Source organism: Sminthopsis crassicaudata, chromosome 1 (genome assembly GCF_048593235.1).
Source record: "Sminthopsis crassicaudata isolate SCR6 chromosome 1, ASM4859323v1, whole genome shotgun sequence".
Classification (NCBI taxonomy): domain Eukaryota; kingdom Metazoa; phylum Chordata; class Mammalia; order Dasyuromorphia; family Dasyuridae; genus Sminthopsis; species Sminthopsis crassicaudata.
In genome coordinates, this window is record NC_133617.1 from 555,085,039 (window position 1) to 555,102,949 (window position 17,911).

Here is a 17,911-nt window from a genome sequence, read left to right on the forward strand (position 1 = left end):
CACTGGTTCAACATTAACATTCCAAGAATCTGGGATACATTCCAGATATATCTGGGCCAGGTGACTTGAATTTATGGAGCAGTTAGTTGTTTTTTCTTATTATCTTCTTACTTATCTTGGTTTTCAACTTCTTATCATATTTATGTTCTATCCTTTGCCAGTCTAAAGATCATTGCCCTTGGTAGAGAAAACAGACACAAAAACTGAACACTTTTACCCTCCTGTCATTATGGCCCCCATTCACTAGAATACTGGTCCTATTTTTGAGCTTCCTCTTGTCTCAATTCAGATTAAACAAAATAAAACAACCCCTTTTTTGTTATTTCTAACATTCCTTTCTAGCCTCAGTTCTTTCTGAGCTTCAGTTTTCCAAACTTAAAGGACCATGACATGCTTTTGCATTGATCCTGGTATCTTCCCTTGCTTTCATTTTTTGTATATCTTTTACTTTTTAAAAAATTGACATATTTTGTTTTTACAAGATTTTTATTTTGCAATATATCTTTTTCCTCCCACACTCAGAGAATCATCTTTTATAAGAAAAAAGAAAAAAAATAGGGAAAAATGTTTAGCAAAATCAATCAATCATATGAAGTGACATTATTCAATATTTATACCCAGTCTCCTGCCTCTGCAAAGAAAGAAAGAAGGAATATTTTCATATCACTTCTTTGGGTTTAACTTTGGTCATTAAATTACTCGGTAAATATACCAAGTAATTTTTTTTAGTTGTTATTGCTGTTTTTCCTATTTACACTGTTCAAGTAAATATGTATTTTTCCCCTGGTTCTGCTTAAATAAGTTAATATGTCTTCTTATGCTTCTCTATATTAATATTCATAATTTCCTTCAATGCAATAATATTCCAATATATTAATTTCTGTTTCAATCAGTTGAAGTTAAAAGGCACCTACTTTATTTCCATTTTCCTCAAGAAAAAAATTTATTTCATTTTGTTTTATATCAATGAGTATTCTGATAAGGAAAATATATCATAAATTTTATTTCATATTACATTTCTGTTTATGTTTCTCTGAATTATTATTTTTTGATGTTTTTAATGACACACATGCCAGGTTAATTCTATTTATTGCCTTTTGTATAAAATTCTTTGAAAATACTTTCTTTACACACTTATGAAAATATTTTGTTTCATTATTGTCATGTAGTTTTAAAATCTGGAAATTTCTTCAGTGTAGAAGGTCTTTGAATTACTTTAAACTGTCCAGTAGCATAGAAATCAGAATCACATTTAAAATCTGAAGGCTTAGAAAGAGTCACATAAATATGCCCATTTTTTACAGTCACAGTATGGATCCTTTGCTTTATTCCTTTGGAACACCATTTGGGTACTGCTGATGGATCTTTAGGGTTTATAGATTGATATAGTCCTTCTCCTGTTGATAAAGTAATTTTGTATTTATGCCAGGGGCAAACAATACATGCTTTTCCATCAATATCCTAGGGGAGAAAATGATTAAGCACATTTAGCACTTTTGAATCCCAAATTCTCACATTAAGCATAAGATTTTTAATGTAATTTTTTTTTTCATATATCAGGCATTTGTTTTCTCTCTTCCCACCAACTCTGGGAATCAAAAAAAAAAAAAAAAAAAAAAAAAGGAAAAAAAACTTTTTCATTAAATTTAAATAGCCAAACAAAACAAAATCTCACAGTAGTAATTTCCAAAAAAGTATATATTTCTACCAGCATTTTGAATCTTATTTCTCTGACAGGAAGTGGATAACAAGGGAACAAGATTTTAAAAATAAAAGCTATATCAACTTACATTTACTAAATGCCTACTACCTGCCAGGCACTGTGCTAGATACAGTAGATAAACTCACTAATATGATAACAATTCATGTCCCAAAGCAACTTTAATTGTTTGGGGTTTTGGCAGAGACTTTTGCTTTAATCTGCATTCTGAGTTCATCAGTTCTCCATCTGGAGGTATAGTATGCTTCATCTTGAGTACTTTGGAATTGTGATAGGTCATTGATTAAAGTTAAGTCAAAGTTGATTATATTTACAATATTGCAGTTATCGCATACATTTTTTCCTGGCTCTGCTCACATCATTTTGCATCAGTTCATATAGTTTTTTTGTTTTTTCAGAAACTATTTAGTTCATTTCTTACAGTATAATAGTATCCCATCACATGTATATACCATAATTTGTTCAGCTATCCTCTAATTAATAAGCATTCCTGTTTCCAATTTGCTATGAAAGAGCTGTTATAAATATTTCTGCATATATGCATCCTTTTTCTTTCTCTTTGATCTCTTTGGAGTATAGCCCTAAAAACATTATTGCTGGGAAAAAAAAAAAGGCATATAATAGTTAAAAGTGTTTTGGACATAATTTCAAATTAGTTTCCAGAATGGTTAAACCAACTCCACCTACAAGACATTTGTGTAGCTATTTTCCCACATCACCTCCAACACTGGCTAGTATCTCAGACTTGTTTTAATTTGCATTTCTCTAATTATTAGTGATTTAGAGCATTTTTTAAAAATAGGGCTATTGATAGCTTTGATTTCTTCCTCTCAAAACTGCCTATTCATATTCTCTATCAATTGGGGAGCAACTTATATTCTAATAGACACCTAACTTATAAGTATAGCAAAAAGTGTGTTGGTCCTGGAGTCAGGAGAAATCTAGGGTTGATTCCTACCTGACATTTTACCTTTGTGACCATGGACAAATCATTTGCTCTTTATGAGCCTTGATTTCCTTAACTATAAGATGAGGATAAGAGTACATATCTTACAGGGTCTTTGATAGGGTTGAATGATAAGAGTCTATGTAAGGTGCTTTTAAAGATTAAAGAGATATATAAAAGACACTTAATTTCTGCCTGCTTCATTTTCCTCAACTGTAAAATGGGAATAATAATAGCAACTACCTCAGAGAATTGTTAAGGAACAAATGAGATAACATTTGAAAAGCTCTTAGCACAATGTTTCAGTGTTTTGTGCATAGTATGTGCTTACTCAATGCTTGTTCCTTCTCTTTTTCCTATTCATATTACAAAATTCAAAGTGAAATTCAAAGATTTTTATTCCCTGTTCCAATAAAGAACCAACGGTATGACATTGAGAAAGTTATTTAACCTGTTTTTAATCCCAGGAGTTTGAAATCTATCTGTTGGAGAAATATCTTAGCCATTAAAGATACTTTAAATGTTGCATTTGTAAAGTATTATAAAGTGTTTTGTATGAAGTATTTATAAAGCAAAAAAAAAAAAAAAAGTCCTCAGATAATATAAAATGCTCTATTCCCTTTTATCTTCAAGAGATTACAAAATAAAACAACCTGTACTTGTTATTTTAATTATGGCTTCTAATTCCAATGTGAGTTTAAGAAAGAAACAGAAAATGGAAGGGACAGATAATAGAAGGACCTTACAACTTCCGGATCCTCTATAGAGCAACACTTAAAGGAGAAATGTTAATAACTCTAGAAGAGTGAAGGAAGACACTTTAGATTGGGCACAATACTATGTTTGGATTTAACATGAATATCATTCTTAACATGAACATTTATTAGTAGGCCTTCAAATTTTACCCAACTGGTCTAATAGCTAGCTTCAGTTGGGAAATAAATTCTAAATGAAACTTCTGAATTTGTCATTCACTGTAATGCCCTATTAATCTAGCAATTTCTTACTAACACTAAATTACTAAATCCACACAAGTTAAATATGAACCAGATAGATACAAAGTTCAGAAAGAAAAAGGACATCTTCGAAAGGCTGAAGAAAAAAGATAGTGCTATCCATTTTTAGTATGGAGTAGAAGGCAACAAGCAAGAACTGAAAGGAGGGGCAGTTTTCAAAATTTTCTGTAGTTGAATGTACTTCTGTAGTTGTAGTAGAATGGCTTATGTATTTTGTAATATGAGTTTGGAAATATTCATGTCAATATCGCATATAAATCAAATTACATTCTAAAGCAAAATATAATTATGTTCCTCACTAGTTTTGATAGCCAAAAAATAATAAAATACTAATCAAAGAAAATATTAAGAAATGAAATAGACATGTCTGAGTTTGTACATACCTCTATTTCCCCCAAGTGTAAAGGTCCTCCTGAATCTAAAATATAAGTGAATACAATATCTGGTTAACAAAAACAGTTTCATAGTTAACTATATAACAGCAAAGAAAACATATGTAAAAATCTTACGGTAGCAGCGAATATCCATAGCATGATATTCTCCTTTGTGATAGAAAATGACAACTTCTTTGTCATGGACTACAGCTGTCATTCTTTGAGATTTTTTAATGTCTTCTTCTCTGCCAACACAGACAGGAGAATTTTCTTCTATTGTCTCAGGATCTTGTGTTGAGTTTTGCAGATTCATGTCTGCTAAATAAAATAAGTGAAAAAATATGCTAAATAACTAATAAGAATCATCTTTTTTGTTCAGGACCTTAACCAATACAGAATTAATTATATTGTATAAAAAAACCAAAAATTTCTTCCAGATGAATAAGACACTTTCCTTTATCAATATAAAATTCTTATAAACACAAAATCATTATTAGCTCTTAAAAAGATTCCCTCCTCCCCCCAGGATAAATTGGTAAAACTAGGTAAGCTGTCTTAACCAATAGTTTCCACATTGTTACTCCTCAATTGACCTAGCAAAGTCACTATTCATGGAGGGAAATACCAGTAAGTTATTACTAACTTTTTCCTATTAGTGACAGGAGATGCTTCTGGAGACATTTTTGGTTTTCTACTGTGGTGGTGGCAAATTTAACTTTCAAAAGGGGTAAAAAAACATAACTTTTCAAAGACTATTGTGTTTTGCTTAGTACTTTTAAAATGTTAGGAAAAATTGTAAAGTGTTAGAGTCTATTCCTTTAAGAAGCAAGGTTTTTGAAGGAAGGTACTTAAAAGGAATAAGTAAGGTTTTTCAATGGAGGAATAACTTCCAGGACAGAAAAACTTTAAGTGAATTAAGGTCAAACCGTGTATACAACTGTTATATACCACTATGATTTGAAGGGCAGCTCAGAGTCATGTAGAAAGCAAAAAATATACAGGTACTCAGAACTTTAGCACTCTAGACCAGTGGTTCTCAAAGTATGATGTGGGGATACTTGAAGGTCTTCAAGACTCTTACATGAATAGTCTGTGATTTTATAATAATACTGAATTGGTACTTGTCTATTAAAATACTATTTTTTTCTAACCTCATATCTGAGGCTGTATTTTCTTCATATACTTAATTCAAACAATATATTGCAACAGATTGAATGCAGAAGCAGATATGAGAATCTTTCTAATAAGCCAGATGTCAAAGAGATTTGTTAAAATATGTAAATAATGCCACTTTCCTCATTAATTATTTTTATTTTAGAATAGTTATTTGTAGAAAATGTTATTAATATTAACATGTAATAGGTTCATTATTATTTCAGATGAATAAATTAACATTTAAAAAGTTTACCAGTTAATTTCTAATACTGTAAATATTAGTATATATAATCATATTAACAAAAGTTCTATGGGATTATTCTTAACTTTTAACATGGTAAAGAAAGAGCTGCTGAGACCAAAAACTTTAAGAACCACTACTCCAGATCATAGTTTTTGTCAGAGAAGAATTAAGAGTAGTTAATGTTCACAACTGTTATAGAAACAATTAGCACATTTTTTCTTTAAATTAAGAACTAGCTAGAAGAGAAAGAGGAAAAAGAAGAAAACAAAAGCCCTGAATTCATGGTACAGGAGAAATAAAATGTGGAGTTTTAAAAGAAATCAAAAGTATTTTGATTGTATTTATTTGTAGTTTTTCTAATCAATACTTTTATTAGAACATCAAGTGAAATACAAGAACAAAGTTTTTTACTGACTAGCTTTGTGATCTGGACAAATTAACTCTCAAGGCCTCAGCTTTATTTTTAAAAAAGAGAATTGTTTCTTTAAAAAAAAAGTTTTAAATTAAAAAAAAAATTTAAACAATTCTAAGGTACTACTACACACCTCTTAGATTGGCTAAGATGACAGGAAAAGATAATGATAAATGCTGGAGAGGATGTGGAAAAACTGGGACACTAAAATAGTGTTGTTGGAGTTATGAACTGGAGAACAATTTGGAACTATCAAACTGTGCATACTCTTTGATCCAGCAATGTATCTACTGGGACTTTATTCCAAAGAGATTATAAAAAAGTGAAAAGGACCCACATGTGCAAAAATGTTTCGAGGAGCCCTCTTTGTAGTGGCAAGAAATTGGAAATTGAATGAATGCCCATCAGTTGGAGAATGACAGAATAAGTTATGGTATATGAATATTATGGAATATTATTGTTCTATAACAAATGATGAGCAGGATGACTTCAGAAAGATCTTGACTTACATGAAGTGATGTTAAATGAAAAGAGCAGAATTAAGAGAACTTTATACACAAGAAGATTAAAAGATTATTAAAAGATAATCAACTGTGATGGACTTGGCTCTTTTCAACAATGAGATGAGTCAGGCCAATTCCAAGAGACTTGTGTTGGAGAGAGTAGTCTACATCTTTTTTGGGGGACTGAATACAGATCACAACATAGTATTTTCATCTTTTTTTGTTGTTGTTTGCTTGTTTTTTGTTTTTTCCTGTTTTTCTTTTCTCCCATTTTTGATTTGCTTACAGCATTTAAATGTGAAAATAGGTTTAGAAGAATTGCATATATTTAATCTATATTGGATTACTTGCTGTCTAGGGGAGGTGGTAGGGAGAAGAGAGGAAGAAAATTTTGGAATACAAGATTTTGTAACAGTGAATGTTGAAAACTATCTTTGTATGTATTCTGAAAATAAAAAGCTATTTAAATTTTTCTTTTTTAGTCTTCAATATTCATTTTCTAAGGTTTTATGTTTCCAGTCATTAAACCATTTGGTACTGGCTAAGAAATAGAGTAGTTGATTAATGGAATAAGTTAGGATCACAGGACAAAATAGTCAATAGCTATAGCAATCTAGTGTAAAATATGTTTCTTTTCTTTTTTCTTTTCTTTTTTTTTTTTTTTGAGTATAGAAGTATTTATTTTTAGAATCTTGCAACTTCTCTACACTGGACTCCAAACCAGTCTAAAGAGGTTAATTTCCAGAGATTGAAATGAGTTATGTAGTCTTTTTTATTAATTTTATAATTATACATTTTTTGACAGTATATATGAATGAGTAATTTTTTTTATAACATTATCCCTTGTATTCATTTTTCCAGATTTTCCCTTCCCTCCCTCTACTCCCTCCCCTAGATGGCAATCTCATACATTTTACATGTATTACAGTATAACCTAGATATAATATATGTGTGTGTAAATCCAATTTTCTTGTTGCACATTAAGTATTGGATTCTGAAGGTATAAGTAACCTGGGTAGATAGACAGCAGTGCTAACAATTTACATTTACTTCCCAGTGTTCCTTCTCTGGGTGTAGTTATTTCTGTCCATCATTGATCAGCTTGAAGTGAGTTGGATCTTCTTTATGTTGAAGATATCCACTTCCATCAGAATACATCCTCATACAGTATCATTGTTGAAGTGTACAGTGATCTTCTGGTTCAGCTCATTTCACTCAGCATCAGTTGATGTAAGTCTCTCCAAGCCTCTCTGTATTCCTGCTGCTGGTCATTTCTTACAGAGCAATAATATTCCATAGCCTTCATATACCATAATTTACCCAACCATTCTCCAATTGATGGACATCCATTCAGCTTCCAGTTTCTAGCCACTACAAAAAGAGCTGCTACAAACATTTTGGCGCATACAGGTCCCTTTCCCCTCTTTAGCAAAATATTATGTTTCAATTTTTTTCTTTTTCCCTTACCTCTTCCCTCCCCAAGATGGCAAGTGATGATATAGGTTATACATGTACAATCTTTTTAAACACATTTCCATATTTGTCATGTTGTGCAAGAAAAATCAGACCAAAGGGGTAAAAAAAACCACAAGAAAGAAAAAAGCAAGCAAGCAAACAAAAAAAGGTAAAAATATCTTCACTTCACACTCAGCTTCCATTGTTCTCTCTCTGGGGGTGGATGGCATTTTCCATCTCAAGTCTTTTAGAATTGTCTTAGATTACTGCATTGCTGGTACATGCTAATTATATCATAGTAGATCATCACACAATACTGTTTTTTACTATATATAATGTTCTCCTGGTTCTGTTAACTTCACTCAGTAAATCTTTCCAAACTTTTCTGAAATCAGCCTGTTTATCATTTTTTATAAAACAATAATATTCCATTACATTTATATACCATAATTTATTCAACCATTTCTCAAGTGATAAGACATCCTCTCAATTTCCAATTCCTTGACATGACAAACATTTTTGCACATGTGGGTCATTTTCTCTCTTAAAAAGAGGTTTGAATAGATGAATTTTAAGTTCTCTTTTAGCTCTAAATCTATGATCCTTTGACTTTTAAGTCAACAAAGAGAAGAATCAAAACTTGAATCAAACAGAAAGGTTGATATTAGTAATGTCAAAGTTAAAGGATATGTTTGTTCTGTTAATAAGTAGACTTGAAGAACTGTGATTTGGGGAGGGGCCCAGATGGGCCAGGATAGTAGATAGGACTTTACGAGCTCTTCCTGGCATCCCTCAGAATCAACACTAGATCAAGTCTCTAAATGGATTTTGGAGTGACGGATCCTACAAATATTTGGAGTGTTAACAAATTCCCAGCAGGAGATATCTTGGAAGACTTCAGGAAAAACCTGTCTCAATTGGGTAGGGGTGGGACATGGCACAGTACAGGTGCATTGAGGGGAGGCTCAGAATGGAGAAGCTCTGCAAGGGGAACATAGTGGGAGGCTTTTAGCCAAAATATAGCAATGTTGCCTTCTTTGTCCTAGTTCATAAGGCCCATGGATCGGCAGACTAGACTTCCAGTGCAACTACAGAAGAAATAGTGAGCCCCTGAAGCTCAGCATAAATTGACTGTGTCTGCCTAGTGCAGGAAGGAAGCCTGCAGCACTGTTGGCCCCAGCACAGGCAGCCTGAAGCCCATGTCACCCTATAGAGGAAGCTTGGGACAGACCTCAACCTTTAAAAATGAACAAAAACAACAAAAAAAAGGAACTGACTATAGATAGATATAATAGAGACAGGGAAGAACAGAACCCAAATTCTGAGGAAATTAGAGGCAAAAATGCCTCCAGAAGAAGCCTCAAAGTGGGATATGAATTGGTCTTTAACTCAAAAGGCTCTCTTGGAAGAATTCTAAATAGATCTTAAAAGACAGAAGAAAAATGGGAAAAGGAAAAGAGAGCTTTGCAAGAGAATTTGGTAAAGGAAACAGAAATTGACTTAAGAAAACACGTTAAAAAATGGATTTGGCAAAATGGAAATAAAAGTTGCCATGGCCAAAATGTTTCTAAACCACTTGGTGATGAGATTTCCCAAGTTTAGTTAGACTAGTCTTCAAATGACAAATAGAATTCATAACTGGCCTTATACTTGAAGTCTTTCCAACTTTTTTAGAGTTTAAGCTCTAAAAGCAGAGTATTAATGAACCCTAGGTTACTGCCATCCAACAATGAAACATTCTAATAGGGCTTCAATGAGGGAGTGCTAGGCAATTCCAAAGATAAAAGATGGACTGGTAATAAGGCCTAAATATTACAAATAATATTGTGAAATAAAAGTAATGCTTAGATTCCTATTTTGAATTTTTCATAACTTTGCCAAATACAAAAATCTAAGAAAAAAAATATTTAAAAGAGATTTTAAAAACTAAGTTGAACTCTTGTTATTACAATGACTAAATTTGTGCTCAGAGAAAGGTAAGAGAACACGCTTCCCTTCTTTTGAGAAGGTGGGAAGACTATAAATCACTGACACATACTACTGAACTTGGTTGACCTGTTGGTTAGTTTTGCTAAGTTGCTTTTATTTTTAATTTAAAATTTTTTAGTTATGAGATGGCTTGATAGGCAGGGAAAAGGGTTAGAGATATATAAGGAAATGGTAATGATATAAAACTAAAATATTTTAGACCAGACTCATGATTTCATTATGAGCAAAATCTTACCCAATATGGAGAACCTGATCTATAAGTTGGAGAGTTTAGAGACTTCCTGAAAGCACCAAAAATATAAAAAGTACAAAACGTAAACTTTAGAAGCAGGGTTTTAAACCAATGTCTGTGACTAGAAGTCAGACTTGTTCTCTTTCTACTTTGCCATGCTGAGAATAGGATATTGATGAGGTTTAGGTTTTGGGGTTCCCTTCATGGAACCAAATGATGAGTTCTAGACTTAGGGAACCAAAATGAGATTAGGGTTCCTGGTGGTCAGGGAGTTAAATGATAAAATCTAGTGGCAGGTTCGGGGTTCAGAAAACCAAATGGAGAGGTTTGTGTCCCTTACAATCCCCTTGAGATTCGGCACAAGGGTAGGGAATTTTGGGGAACCCCCTTCTGGCGGTGCAGAAATTCTCTGTAAAGGAATTTATAAACCAGAAAACCTAGATAAAAGAGGTTTATTATAGGCATTGGGAAGTAAAGTAGTGGAGGAGTCTTGTCAGAGAAGTAAAGTTTAGAGAAATCCCAACAGAGAGGCATAGTCTCATTAGGGAAATAGGTGAGGATAAAGAGAGTAGATAGTACTGGAGGAGAATATTATTCCAGCAGGCAGAGGTTTCCATGGCATGGCATGTTAGGACCTCTGCAAAGAAGTGACTTCCAAGTAGCAGTTTTTATAAGGAAATCTGAGATTTCCTCAATGCTGTCACTGCCCCCCAAACCTCCCCTCTTCCCCCAGATAAGACCACTTACTGGGAATGATTGAGCCAACAATAGGGGTAGAAAATCTTGGAATTGAATACTTCAACTTGTCCCATCAAGATAACAGAATGAAGCTGTTTATCTTGTTTCCCTTGGGCAGGGTTCCACAGACACAGGGTTCAAGAGAATCTCTCCTTCAAAAAGTTTTAGAGAGTTTCAGGGTCCCTTCAATATAACTTTTTTAATGGTTCAGTCCAAAAATAAAATTTGAAAAACCATTAAGTTCCTTATCACATTCAATACACATGCATACACCCCCAAGCAACAACCCCCAAATGGTATATAATCAGATGTTCAACTGGCTTATGGATGCTTAAAAAACCTAGATTATTATTTTTCTCTACCCAAGCTACTTTTTATAACTAGTTTATTTGTACTTCTGATGTAACAGAACTCTGTGGTCCCCTGATTTTTGTGGGAGATGGGCCTGGGTTAGAAAAACCTAATAATCTGGCAACTCTTCCCCACACTCTTTCCACCTGGCCTCAGGAAACTCCTAAAATAATCTTCTTTTGGAGATCTTGGCCTGGGGAATAATCACCACCCATTATTGACTTGGAAATTAGTTCCTCAATTAATCTGGAGATCACTTCCTATCCCTGGGCCATAGAAAGCTAAATAAAATTGAACCCTGTATCCCAAATCTTTGCTATCTTCCTAATGAGGATCTAGCCCAAATTCTGGGTTCAGTGAAAATAGAGCCATTTTTGCCAAAACCTCACTTGGAGATTGGGATTGTGAATTCTTTTGCAAAACCTGTGACAATTGGGAACCTTCAACACTTCCACTGGAAGATTGTCAAGTATGATAAGATGCTATTAAGTTGTGATAAGACCAATTATTTAAAAAGTTGAAATTTTTGCCTCAAGTTTTCAGATTAAATGTGGATTTAAACTTTTCATGTTTCTCCCTATTCTCTAAGGTAAATGAGAATAAATTATTTCCTTGAAAAACAAAACAAAACAAAAAAATGCTTTTATACACACAAACTCCAGTGAATTAATTTAAGTGATATTTAGAAAGAATTGTATGTAAATTCAAAAAAATATTGGAAAAGTTTATTTATAAAGTAAAAGGCAACAAGAAAAAGAGGAAGGGTTGAAACACAGCTTCCATTGCTTGGCTTTGGACTTCAGCAATGAAATGCTAAAAGATCAAGGAAATTGAAGGCAAAAGTAAATAAAAGTTAACATATGGCTTTTCACAGTGAAAAGCCATAAAAGTAGTTATTTTATAAGGAAATATCTAGGTGTTTAATAAGTGTTCATAGTAGAGAACATTTAATCTAATCTTCCTCATTTTACAAATTCAGACTTAAAGAGGTTAAGATCATACAGGCAGTAAACAGGAAAGTCAGAATTTGAACCCAGAACCTTTCTACAAAACCAAGTCTCATCACTATATCATCCTATCTTAAATTAAACTAGTGGGTAGGTAAGTAGAAGTCAAATCTAGTTCCTAAATTTTAAATACCTTTTCTGAAAATTTAAGTTGTCTGTCTAGGCAGTGACTGTTTTAAAAGAAATTTCAAGGGAATAGTGGGGAGAGATAAATATTTATCTTCAAAGAATATACTGTCTACAGCACTGATATGGGTGAAGACTTTAGAGAGTCCACTTAAACTGGGCATTCAGGGAGAGAAAGCAAAAGATAGTTATATAATCCATTTTCCAGATTTAAAAATGTATATATATAAAAAACTGTCAGTACCATACAAATAAAGAAATGCATTAAGATGTGTAATAATATTAAAATTACAGCAATTAAATCCAAAAGAAAGTAAAAATAAAATACAATATTTTCTTAGTCACAGGACACAGGGAATCTACAACTTCAGCTTCTTTCAAGGTTAGCTGAGAAAAGGCTAAAGTGCGACTTTTTTGGCGTGAGATAAGAACAATAAAAAAGCTGTAAGTGGAATGATAAAGGTTTAAGAAACTTTATAGTTTTTTTCACACAGAAATATTTATCTTGGCTTTTCATTATAATTGGTTTCTTTGTGCACAACATAAATGCTATTACTTATTATATTTAGTGACTTCATAATTAACAGCTCCATGTCTTAATTAAAAATTGTGACTATCCTTGCCTACTCAGAATGTTGTAAACAAAACAATCCAATTACTATCATTTAAAATGAGTTATTCATATTTCCCTACACATTTTAATCCATCTCAATTCCATCAGAAAACAAGTCTTAATTGAAAAAGCACAAATTAAATTCATCCAATTGTTAGTATTAAGAAGGAAAATATCTCATAACAGTAGCCATTAAAAAAAAAATGTTTCTCCTTTTCCTAACTCTGAATGACAATACTATACATAATAAATTAGATAACCAATTCTGGGGGGTTCCTAATCTATTTTAGACACAGGAAAATACACTTATGATGAATTATAACACATTAAACTCAATTAAGTTTTTAAAATTCTATTGGACTTGCCAAGCATCTGCAAATGAATATTTCCCACAAAAGAGCCAAAGAAAATATAATGAAAGCAGGAAAACAAAAATTACTTACTGGTTAGTTCACAGTACACTGGGCTAATAGGCTCAAACTGTGGTGACTCTGCCTACATAAAATTATCAGAACTTTAAGACAGCCACACCCTTTCGGTCATTTAACCTGCTGTTCTGCTTATCTAATTTCTTCTTTATCAGAGACTCCGACCTTGGAGAAAGGCTGGTGTCAGGACTTGTAAATGAATTGGATTTCAATGAGGGAGGGCTCACTCTTTCCCCCAGAACTATCTGAGCCCACAGGCAATATACAGATCAAGACTAGAGATGGCTTGGGATGCAGAGAGAGACTTGACCTTTTAAAGTTAAGGTCTTGTCACAGGTTTCAGTCTATCACCCCTTCAATGATATATTTGATCAAATGTACCCTCTTCATAATGTTCAAATCTAATCAGTACCTCAACTAACCTCAATTCTATAATGTATTATACTAGAAAAATGCTAGCTGTGGTGTGAGGCACGCTTACCAACTATTCAATTTTGAGCAAGTTTTCATGTCCAGAGTAAAGGTGTTAGAATACATGACCACCAAGATCACTCATAGCTCCAAAAAACAAAACAAACAAAAAACTCAGGAGAACAGAGGCTCTTGCCAGACTCATTCTCAGCATCTTTCTAGCTCTCCTTTTTGTATCTTTCATTGCCTCTCCCCCACTAATTCCATTTCTCTCACTTCTGAAACCAGCTTTAAAATTTATTTGGAAACCTTCCATGATTAAACTCTAATGACTACTCAATAATTAGGTACTATAAATTCTATCTTGCACTTATTAGTATGTTACTCTATAGAAATGTCTTTGGTTAGTTCTGTATTCTTTCCTGTGTTCTCTATTTTTCAAACTACATTGTAAATTCCTTTTTTTGCAGGTAGTGTATCTTCTATTTCTTTCTATCCCTCAGTGATAGTTGCTGTATAGGTTTCAGTATATTAAAGGATTAATTGAGGTGAAAGAAGACACCATAAGCAACAGAGAATGGAAAAGTAGCTCCTGAAATTTAGATGGTGACTAGAAAAGTGTTACAGTTTAAAAATTTCTGTAGATTAAAGTTCATCAAGATTATATTTGCTTACTTGAAAAGTAACAACATAGTAAATATTTGTTAAGGCTTGCAAATTATAAACATATGTAATATGCTACTGAAAGTGATGAGGGGAGCCCCCAAACTCTTTCTCTTTCTCTAACTTTGGGAGTGAGCCATGAAGTAGAGCACTGAGAAACTCCTTCAAGGAGAAAGTCTCCTTGAATCCTGCCTCTGTAGGGGTCCCTGCCCAAGGGAAACATCCTAACAACTTCATTCTGTTTTCCTGAGAGATGGGCACCACCCCCATTGATAACACACTCACTACTTATTAAGCTTCCCATTGAATTAAAAATCAAGCCTAGAGACACTCATTCAATTCTATTCAAATTCCAGCTCAAGCTGATCAGCCCCCATCAAGAGCAACCTCAGCTTGTAGCCAAGATTTCTGTTATAAAAAGAGCCGATTTTTAACTCAGTCCTTGCAGAGGACCTAATATGCCATGCCATCCCATGCCATGCTATGCCAAGGAAATCTCTGCCCACTGAAATAATACTCTCTTTCAGAGTTACCCTCTTGTTATCTTCCTCACCTATTTCCCTAACAAGACTGTATATCTCTGTCTGGACTTTGCCATTAAAGAATTCAGCCTTTCTATTCATGTATAACAAAAGCTGACTTCCCAATGCTAATAATAAACTTCTTTATACTAGCTTTTCAGATTAGTAAATTCCTTTACAAAGGAGCCACCAGGAGTTCCCACAACTTCCTACCCATGTGCTGAATCCAAGGGGGATTTAGAGGAGCCAAACCTCTTCATTTGGTTTCCTGAATCCTAAATTTGCCACTAACCTCACCTTTTAACTCCCTGACCACCAGGAATCCTAATTTCATAATACATGTATATTTTATCTGTATATGTACACAACCATATTACAGAATTAGTATGCATATATAATACCTATATATGATATGGCATATATACACACACACACACATACATACACATAAACACATTTTCTTGCAATGTTTTCCAAACCGTACAGTTAAGGCAGTTAATATCTTCTATTTATAATGTATATGTACACACACACACATAATCATAGCAGTTGAATATTTCCAATAAGCATGGGAAACCTTAGTCAATATAACAATAACAAAATGTCATGTTGAAAAATGCCTTATAACATCAAGGGAACCTTTCATTTTACAAATGAGAAAACTGAAGCTCAAATAAGTAAGAGATTAAAGAGAGAATTAATTAAAAATAATTAAATAATTAGAGATTAAAGATCAAAGAGAGAATAAAGAGATTAAAGCCCAAGGTCATTCAGCTAGGCAATAAAGACATGACAAGAACTCAGGTCTCCTGGCCCCTACAACAATTTTCTTTTCACTTTAAAGGAATAAAAAATGTATTCATCAGAGCACAATCTCATTTTCTATCAATTGATTCTCTGAAGATGAATTCATGGTCTTTAGACATGTAAAAGACACACACATTTATACATACATATATATATATATATATATATATATATATATATATATATATATATATTTAAACTAAGAGCACTAAGGAACAATGGCTCTCAGAAAAGGAATTGTGACGGCTTGCTTTTTTGGATTAAATAGCAGATCTAAATAGTCAAGAGTTCACCTCTGAACTGGCTTAAAATCTAACTGCTAATATCCCAGTGCAAGTGATTTCATTTCATTGTATAAAGCATTTCGTTTCCTCCTAGGGAAAATGAAGGCGTTGAATTTCATTATCTTTAAACTACGCTCCGCATACAAATACTATGAATGGAGAGCATCTTCTTGGGGATATGAGGTAAAGTGTAATAAGGCCACGGGCCCGTGTTAAATTCAGAGTGGCCAAGAGAACCCAGAAATATCCTCTCCCCTCCCCCCACCAGGGACACAAGAGGTTCGGGTCCACTGCGAACAGCTAAAGGAACCTCAAGGTCTGTGCTCGGGCCACGCTTTCACAAGTCAAAGGCAAGCGCGGCGACAGTGGCCGCGGCGCTCGCCGGAAGTAGGAAGCAGTTCAACCTTTCCTCGAGCCCTGCCCCACCCCCACCTTCACCTCCCACCCCCCTCCCCGCCCCCCTCCCGAGTCCGCCTTCCCGAGAGGACAGAGCGTTCAAAACCCGCGTTTAGCTCCTCCTCCTCTTCTCCGCCCCCTAACCTCAATCCAAGGTAAGGGAAGCCTCGCCACGCGGTGCAGCGGTCCCGAACGCCTGGCGATCCCCATAGACTGAAGCTTTTGGGCGGTCCGTTCTCCTTGGGGCGGAGCCATATCAAGCACGTGACCCAAAACGGAGCGTCTAAAGGCTGGTGGTCCAGCCGGGGCTATTAATTTGTAAACTCCTCCCCTCTGCTTTTTGAGCTGTTCTAGGCCGCGTAGTATATGGTGTCCCTGTTGAGGGGACTCAAGTTCGAATCCTGCCTCCACAACTTAACAATGTGATTTACAAGCCACCCAGCCTTAGCTTCCTCATCTGTAAAATGGGATGGTATTACCTGCTTCCTGGGTTGGCTGTGAGGACCAAATGAGATAATTTTTCTAAAATGCTTTGAAAACCTTGAAAAAGCACTATGTAAATGGTAGCTAGTGTAAAAGAACTCTTAAGAAGTATAATTAAGGCTCAGTATGATTGATTTAGTCCTACAACAAGGTGTTAACTCAGTGGAATTGATTGACAATGGTTATCTAATTTAGCATGTGAGTTCTCTAGTTCAGCAAGATTGCCCTAGTGATATAATGATTGGTTTATACTTGGTATGCTGTAATGATGTAATTATAATAGAGAATATAAACTGGGACAAATTCAGCCAGTGACAGACTATGAGGAGACAGGGGACTGGAGGCTGGAGCTCAGGCTCTTGGATTCAGAGACATTCTATCATCATCAGTCTTGTGGTGTCTGGCCTGTCCTCCTGCTTCTCCCACTGAGACCACAGCCCATTGAAGGGCCTCCAGAAAGCTAGTCCAGGCCCCAGGCAAGGAGACACATGGAAAGAAACAATAAAGAGTTTTGGACTTTACCTTTGGCTATTCTTCCTGATGATTACTCAGCTAAAACGAAGGCTGGTCCCAAGACCTCCAGAAAGCTAACCAGAACATTACAAGCTAGTATCAATGTTATTATTCTTACTCCTCACTCTTTGTTGCCATTGAACCAAAGATGAACCAGCTTGGTGTGTCCACCTCTTGCAAATCCCTTCAAGTCTCAGCACAAATGCCACCTTTAAGAAGCCTCTTCTGATTTTCCCAGTTGTTAGTTTCCCCTCTTCCCCCCACCTTGTATATATCTCCTGTATTTACTTATTCAAGTAAGTGACTCTACATATTGATAATTAAATTCTAGTAAGAGGTTTAATAAATGCTTGTTATTGACAAACAGTTCAGCTTTGTTGATCCAGAGAAAGTGATTGCAGGTCTCTGCTTCATTTGTAAAATGCCTCCATGGAAATAGATATGTTAGATTACCAACAGTCTTGTATGTTTCCACAGCACATTTTTTATTTTATTTTTTTCTGCTAGGGCTTAAAAAAATTTAA

At 34.3% G+C, this 17,911-nt stretch overlaps 1 protein-coding gene across 5 annotated transcripts; it reads right to left on the reverse strand.

Moving 5' to 3' along the window:
- Positions 1-467: 467 nt before the first annotated feature.
- Positions 468-16,636, reverse strand: RFESD (Rieske Fe-S domain containing). 5 transcript variants are annotated; one of them, XM_074282058.1, is made up of 4 exons: positions 16,536-16,636; positions 4,192-4,371; positions 4,066-4,100; positions 468-1,461 (listed from the first exon to the last, which is right to left on the reverse strand). In XM_074282058.1, the coding sequence occupies exons 2-4, from the start codon at positions 4,367-4,369 to the stop codon at positions 1,162-1,164; spliced, it is 513 nt and encodes a 170-aa protein (XP_074138159.1). In that variant the 5' UTR covers positions 4,370-4,371; positions 16,536-16,636; the 3' UTR covers positions 468-1,161. The 5 variants fall into 5 exon arrangements, with proteins under 5 accessions (XP_074138159.1, XP_074138160.1, XP_074138161.1 ...); XM_074282059.1 differs by having other exon boundaries at positions 4,192-4,374; XM_074282060.1 differs by lacking the exon at positions 16,536-16,636 and adding an exon at positions 13,325-15,832.
- Positions 16,637-17,911: the final 1,275 nt, after the last annotated feature.

What these genes read in the sequence shown, in the direction of transcription:
- RFESD (XM_074282058.1), bottom strand. Translation starts at nt 4,369, where the DNA reads ATGAATCTGCAAAACTCAACACAAGATCCTGAGACAATAGAAGAAAAT. An exon ending in TATGGATATTCGCTGCTACC is followed by an intron (nt 4,101 to 4,191) that starts GTAAGATTTTTA and finishes CTTATATTTTAG; the next exon opens with ATTCAGGAGGACCTTTACAC. An exon ending in TACACTTGGGGGAAATAGAG is followed by an intron (nt 1,462 to 4,065) that starts GTATGTACAAAC and finishes TTTCTCCCCTAG; the next exon opens with GATATTGATGGAAAAGCATG.